The 8157-nt window shown below is 38.8% G+C and overlaps 1 protein-coding gene across 1 annotated transcript; it reads right to left on the bottom strand.

The window, feature by feature from the left end:
• Positions 1–5721: 5721 nt before the first annotated feature.
• On the bottom strand, positions 5722–7922 carry SCAF11_1 (SR- CTD-associated factor 11). Its single transcript, XM_051214353.1, has one exon. The coding sequence runs from the start codon at positions 7792–7794 to the stop codon at positions 5938–5940; it is 1857 nt and encodes a 618-aa protein (XP_051067518.1). The 5' UTR covers positions 7795–7922; the 3' UTR covers positions 5722–5937.
• Positions 7923–8157: the final 235 nt, after the last annotated feature.

Here is an 8157-nt window from a genome sequence, read left to right on the forward strand (position 1 = left end):
GTAGCTAAGTGAACAATGCGGTGCCGTTTGAAGCGAAAGGCACTTGGTTCGAGTCCCGGAGAGGACATCAAGTCTGGAATAAAGGTACGTCCAGCTGACGAGTCCCAAATAGGACGAAACGCGAGTCCTGGATCCCGCTGCTATCCATCGTTACTCAATATATTTGTGTGGCAAATTATTTGCTACAGTTTCATCATTAATGTTATGGTTGGATTAAATCACAGCTGAGATGGAGTTATAAAGGATGATTCGATAAGTGAACAAGGTTCATAATTGTTAAAGTGAATTAACATAATGCCGATTGATAGATGAAATGCAATGATATGACGGCGGTATGACAGTTGCTCAACCGTCGGGGAGAACTGGTATCAAGAAAAAGTTCACTAACCACAATAACAGGTGTTTATTGAATAAAATAACAGGAAACTAGATATGACTAGACATTATAGGGGATTAGAAGCAACCAGTTTTGTAGGTCACCAACTCTCCAGCATCCGTAAGGTCTAATTCTTGCCCATCAAATCAATCAGATAAGCCGATCTTCGTTTATCGATAGGAGATATCGGATGCTCTTCACTAAACAGTGATCCACTAGTGTAGTTAATAATCGATAAGTATCCTCCTATTTTTATCTTGCCAGAGACCTTTTATCAAGTTACATTTATTATTTACGTAATGAATTACACCAAAGTAATAAAAGGAACGCTTTGAGATATTTTAGCTTGTTTTAAATATTTCCTTGATTGGCAGAATAAGTACTTTCAGACAATTAACCAAGGGTAATAAAATTAATTGATTTTATTCTAGTCTTATTGTGCCGAAAATTATCAAAGGAATGATATGTGTTTGATGAATATGTTTTGGACAAAGTAGATCCCCATTCTCATAAAGACTGACACTGTTTCTGATGCTTGAATTTGTGTTATCCAGTCATTTAAATTATCCATAACATCACAGTAGAGATAACTTATGTAATCCCGAATCTAATAACGAAATCCGACTCTCTCGTTAAAAATTATTTAATTTTCATTAGGTGCTACGAGATAAGAACATGAATAAAGAGAAGAATGATTATTGTACAATTTATAAGCTATTCCGATTTGTGGTTTATATCAGTGTTATTAAACGATTCTCTACTCAACCATCTGTATGATACGAAATGATTTAAAAGAAAGAATCCACCAATAAGGAGATCAAATTACAACTCACTAAATGATAAAATCCAATTTTCAGTTCTTATTAGAAACTAATACATATATAAAGAGGTAGTTTAATATTCAAGGAACTCGACTTTTAACCACTGGCTTGTCGGTTCGAACCACGCCACACTTCAATTAAGATGGCCGAGCAGTATCACAAATCTTTACATTAAAAGTGTGTGATTCGATGCCGTATAAACGAACGTATACCAAGCAATTAACTTAAATTATCAGTTATCCAGGCAGAATATCTGAGTTAACTAATCAGAAATCCTGTTTTCAAAACCTTTGAACAAGTGACAAATCCCAAGGGAACCGAATGATGTATACCTAGATTAATTGATTATTTCTATGTTTCTTGTAGCTTAAGATCATTATAAAAAGGCTTTTGACGTAGATTGTATGTGTAACCTTGAGTATACATATACTATTTCCAAATAATTAACAGTAGTACACAATATAAGAAACAATTCGTAAAGGGTTGTGCACTACAGTTGGAGTTTTCGTCTGTGATTCAGTTTTTAAACTAGCTCGTTTGGTTATTTGAGCAGTAAGTTGAACTGTTCAGTATCAAACAAAGTGGTCACGATCGAAGCCTTATTAACAGAAATCATTCAGGACTAAGGTTTAGACAATGCGACGTTAACTACTACCACGTGACTCCTAATCATATTAATTTTTTTGCCTAATTGTAAGTATTTTATTCACCAAAGAATGACAAATGAAAGACTTCTAATTATTTCATTTAAAATTTCCTGGGTACAGAAGAGATAAACAATTTTTTAACCAAAGAAATCAAAGTACCATCAATCGATAAATCATTTATAACAGGAAGGTTAAAATGAGTAAAAAATGATATGAGTAGATATTGAAGAAATAAATATAGAGTAGTATATTACTAAATATTTAAGCAAAGAAAAAGATACTTACGATTCTGTTTGCTCGACCTCTGGTTAAATCTTTGATAAGAAATTGAGCTTTCCCATAAATACAGAATGTGAGGGTTAGGTCAATAAATTAATTGTAATCTATGGTTGAATATATATAATAATACGGTTCAGGATTAGTCGTAGTAGTTCGTATACCTTCACCCTTTAATTTCCTTCAGAATCTTAAGTTTAGTGTACTTGAGTAACTCCCATTCGTGGCAACTCGAACTGATGTACGTACGTACGAAGTTCTACGTTGTTACTGACTGACTGACCCATTCGTTACATTTGAATCTCATATTTCCAGTGCGATTAGTGTTGGTTTTCCTAATATGTTTTGCATCTTGTTATTCACTTTTCTCGTCATGGTATCAAATACTGGTCATTTGAATCGATACATATTAATGATAAGTTCTGCGTCGTCAACGACTGCTTGGCATGAATATCAAAACGAGAAGCCTGTCGCATTAGTTCCGCTCAAAGTATGAAATATTAAACTAATATTCCGACCTAAGCGGAGACTGGATGTGACTCCATTAAGTAACTGTGTATTGCGGCCGCTTCAGTTAATATGGATAGAAAGTCACCCTTGCAATATTCATTGGGATTAGCTTAGGATATTTCCTAAGATCTTATTCATGAGAAATAAAAATTAAAAAGAATCTAACAACTCTCCATACTTTAAGACGAGTAACTTTTGTGTTTTGAATCAATGAACTATATAGCCAATTCTAAGCTGATCCAATTCAGCATTTAAAAAGTAAGGCATTCGATTACTTCACGCTCTATCCTTAGATCAAGTGTTGACACAGGCCAGTCCTGAAGCAACAACTTGCATTTAGAGTTGGAGAAACGCATCCCAAACATCCTGGCATTCCCACTCAGTGCTACCGAAAGACTCTGCATTTTATCAGCGTCTTCACCAAACAGAACTATGTCATCTGCATATTCTAAGTCGATAAGCGGACCTCCTGGTAGATCAATTACCCGAAATTCTGACAATGAGAACGTTATTTCCATCAGTAGGTCTATGGCGGAATTAAACAAAAATGGAGATAGTGGACAGCCTTCTCGTACACCGATTGAGGTCGGAAAACCAGATGACATTTCGACTAGTAGTGTTCGAGTAAATAGCCTTCACAACGTTTATGTACTTCTGAGGTACACCTTTCAATGACAGACACTACCACAGAACTTCTCGGTCTACAGAGTCAAATGCTGCTTTTATGTCAAGTAAGACCACCATTGTCGGACGCCGATAAGCATGACTGTGTTTTAGAGCCTGACGAATGGTGAATATGTGGTCGATGCAGTCACGATAAGGTCTGAAACCAGTCTGGTGTTCTCATATTTGCAGTTCACGAGTCTTAATTAGGCGCCCGATAATTATTGAGGCTAGTATTTTAGATGCTATGTTGGTCAAACTAACCCCTCCATGGTTATCACAGGATGATTTTGATACATTGGGACGATCAGTGATTGAGACCAGTCACATGGGACGACATTCAGTTCACAAATCTCAGCTAAAATATTAGCCACCAGGATCCCGTATGTTTTGGAGACAGCATACATCAACGGTACGAGGCTTTAGGGTCTTAGCCAAGGAGGCCTGCTGGTTGACTTGACATACGTTGAAGGCTCCAATGTGTAGTTTGGAGCGAGGTTTCAGTAAATCTGGGACAGTGTTTCACGCACTAGAATTGTTGACCATGGTGACACTTGAGGAGGAATTCGAAGAAAGAAGTTTGGAGTTAGTAGTCAAGGTAGGAGGAATAATAGGAACCGAAGAGGGAAGTTGATTATGAATCCAATGGTCTTAAGTGCTGTTAGAGGTATGAGGGCAGTTATAACTTCCCGGTTGTCCACACCGTGGAGAGGTCCTTCTAGAGGTACCTGAAAAGGAAATTGGGTTAGAGTTGGTCTTAGTGACCCGAGAGCGTGACCGCAGTGCCCAAGTGGTAACCGCTTGAGGCCGGTCACAATAGGAGATAGACTGAACTTCAACATCGTAGGTCAGTAGAAACAAACATTAATCACTGCACTACATCTCATTTCCCCATCATCCTTTTCGTCAAGATAAGCATTGAGTGCTCGATCCACTTCCTACTGATGCGCCTGGAAAACATTATGGTAATATAACAAAGACCTGCAGCTCAATATGGTGCTTTATTCTCAGAACTAAATGGTTTGGTGGAAGCTTCGCAATCGAACCGAGAGAACATCACATCATAGTAATGTTGGAAAGAGCCCGGGTTCTGAGTTCTTACGTGGGACACAGATGAGAGTGTACCACCGACAACCGATTATGAATAAATCGGTGTATCAGGGTTAGTCATAGTGCATTGAAAACTCAACATTAACAACATAAATTTTGACACGACTTAGAACACAAATGGTAAACTTCAATGATTACCACCGTTCCTTAATCGGGCTAACCAACTGCGACTGAATTCCTTACTAGTCTCAGTCAAAGCCAACTAATGAAACTGTTATCAGGCAAATGGAGAGAGACATTTAGCCATCAGTTTCTAAACACTAATTTCATCAAACAGCTCGTGCCTAAACTTTCTGCTCTACATTGACACCATTAACTTAAGGGTTATAGTACGAACCAATCTTAAGGAAACCTAAGACGACTTTTGAGTAACAGATGTCACGCAACCATAGAGAGCATAAACTTGGGGATATGCAACCATACACATTTGGAAATCCAACTCTTAACCATCTAGAGAACATGAGTTTATGGCTGGAATGGAATCTAGAACACGTGTGTGAAAGCCAACACTGATTGGATCGGGAGGTAGTGATTTTAGGGCCAGTCTCGGCCAATATCCACTGTTCATTGTGGTAGTCGGATTTTCATCTCTCTGCATAGGCAAATATACATATGTACTGAGATTCTTGTTGCCTAAAGCGCTACTGCAGCCCGAATCCACTTCAAAAGTTGTAAAAACAAGAACATGTAACAGTTTTGGGACTTTACTTTAGTGGAAACTAAGGACTCAATCGGACTTGTCAAAATGAGAGTTGCACACTAAAAACAAGATATAAATTAGGGCAAAAAGTTCAATTAGTTTGAGAGAGTATACTAAACCGTTTCTAACAGACTTATCATTGATGATGTACTTATGAGGATAGCTGAGTGAATCATACGCCTAATCAATTATTTTGGTCTTTAGAATACAAATGTAGGTAGGTACAGCTATAAAATAATCAAGGTTACATACTTCTAGGACAGAAATTGGAGATGAAGCACCGTTGGAAGAAAGCCTCATGAATAACTGTATTTGTATTAGTTACACCAAAAATGTAGTGACATATCGACACCCTATGATGTATATAATAACTAAAAACTCATCTTTTTCGAACCATATTCTTCATGTTTAGTTCTAGTCACTGACACTAATACTACATGACTTCGACTTATTTGGTATTTTTGTTAATTTCAACTCGCCGTCCTGAAGTGACATGGCAACTTGGGCTAACACACATTTATTCTAGGCTGTATGTTAATTATGACAAACTATATAAAACACCTATAAATAGAGAAGATGCGGTTTCTAACATGAGCTGAAAAACATAACCTTCTGGTATATATTAAATAATCTATATTATATACAATTTACAATGAAATTAAAATAACACGTTCACTGTACAGTTGCCTTCGCAGTTGCCTGAGCTTTTATTTTATGCATACGGTGATACTTCTCAATATACAGCTTTACAAATGTGCTTATTTTTCGGTATTGATTGAAGAAGTACCACTTCGCGAAATCTACAATGAACTAGTATACATTTACTGATACCTCTTACCTTAGTAACAGCCTTTTCATGATTTCTTTGTAATCTTCTTTATTTATACGTCGTAGAGAGTATGCAGGTTTTAAAACTGATTTTACTTCCAAGGCGATACGTTCTTGCCACTCACGACGTGAAGAGAAGTCGTATCTTTTCCGCTTTGCTAGTACTTCCTCAATCTTCATGTCTCCAAAAGGTTTCTTACTTTCCGTTTTAGTTTCTCCACATGCACCATTAGGCAACACTTTGTCACCGATTTCGTTGTTAGAAAACGGATTAATTACTGCTGGGAGTGGAGGAGGTACGAATGAATGTGACAGAGTAGAAGTGGTTGGCGGCAGCTCATTATGTTGTTGGAATGGTAACGGTGGTGGAGGAGGAGGTGGCAATGGATCAGAAGAGGAAGTGTCTACATCCGTTCTTTGGCTACCTGCAAGTTGGTTTAAAAGAGAACTTGCAGCTGAGCTTAACAGTTTGTTGATTTGTTTCATGGGAGAGCTCTCACGAACAGAATCAGGTTTGTCATTTGGTTTATTATTTAGATTTAAATCGCTTAGTGTATTACAAGGTAGACCTGCCCTGCTCATTAAGGTTTCTAAGAGATTAGAAGTTGGAGCCTGCATCTGTTGCGCAAATGTAGGGGGTGGCGGTGGTGGGGGTGGAGGAGGTGGAGGCAGAGCAGTAGTTTGGAAACCAGGACCCGACATTACCATAGGCAAGCTCGGCACTGATTGCATGCACTGACCGGGAAAAACTGAATTAGTCCCAGGAAGCATAGTTGTACTCAATCTCGGGACGATCAAAGGAGGTGGCTGCATAAAATTCGGAGGCATTGGTGCATTGGGATATGGTATTACGCCTGATGGGAATGTTGAAGTGGAAATCCCCATAAGTCCATAGTTATTTTGAGGAAAACGCATAGGATTATAATTCATTTGTGGGATCCTGTGCAGAAAAGCAGAGTTGTTACAAGAAGCATTTTGCCACCTGGTCAAAGGTTGTACAGTGGATCGCGGTTGATTTTGAGGGAATATACCGACAGTAACGTTAGAGACATGCTTCGCATCATTCAACTCTGTAGGGGAATTAGTTGGTTCAGTCGTTATGACTGCCTCAGGTGCGGACTGTTCCTCCACATGTTTTGAAACGTCCCAACGTACCGAGTCCGAATCTTTGTGTCCGCCACAAACGAAAGAGTCACGCTCCTTCGCTTTATATGAAAAATTTGGTTCATCAGAAAACCGGGAAACACGTTTTTCATTAACCGACCTTCTTGATTTAGCTGGGGATCGCGAACGAGAACGTGGACCTGGCAGGCGTTCAACTACTCGAGAATGTCTTGGAGGTGTTCTAGATCGGCTCCGTCTTCGTTCGTTGGAACGAGATCTTGAACGGTGTTTGCGGACACGGTGCCTTGAATGAGATCTGGATCTCCTACTTGTTTTATCCTCGAACTTATTACCTCTTTTAGGAGAACGTGATCTACTCCTGCGGTGATGGGGTTGGACAGACCGTTTGTGGACACTGGACGGTCTTGTGTGAGCTCGATAGTCGTGCTTCGTCTCTTTGGGAACATTTTCTTCAACTGACTTAACTGAAAAAGGCGGAGCGCACCCTCTTTCTCCTGATGAATTATGTTCGTTGCTTACCTCAAAGTGTGGTCCCTCCATGTTATGGTTCGATTGAAGAACATTAGTATCCTGCGCACAGTCAAATGTATTAGAGTTAAAAAGCAATGGCACAACATCGCTAAGAGACTGGTCAGGAGGTAACTGGTTTTGATTAGCATCTTGTTCCGGAGTTGCAGGAGAATTAGACTCTAAATCCATATCCTGATCAGTCGGATGTGATGGACTATAAGGATCCATGTTAAATAAATATCCAATACAAATCAATTTTTCCCGATCCAGATGATTGTTGTAAAGTTAATCCCAATAAAACCCAGCACCATATCTAACTGAGGCAGGGGAATCAAAAAGTCAGCACTCCCCCAGGTGAAGAATTAAAACAAAAGCGTATCTCAAGGCTGATTCTAAATCATTAGTGAACATAAGATCTATGCGTCAGGAGTATTAAATTAAGACAGAACCGATCTCAGAAACCACCAAGAACCAATTTTCTACTTTGTTGATGGTGTCAATTTTGTCAGAATGGAGTAAGTTTCAGGTTCAGATTTGTGTAGTAAGGACAGAAGGCCTACGACCTATGTTATTTCTTTCCTAGTATGCCTC

The sequence above is a fragment of the Schistosoma haematobium genome, chromosome 2, assembly GCF_000699445.3.
Source record: "Schistosoma haematobium chromosome 2, whole genome shotgun sequence".
NCBI classification, from domain to species: domain Eukaryota; kingdom Metazoa; phylum Platyhelminthes; class Trematoda; order Strigeidida; family Schistosomatidae; genus Schistosoma; species Schistosoma haematobium.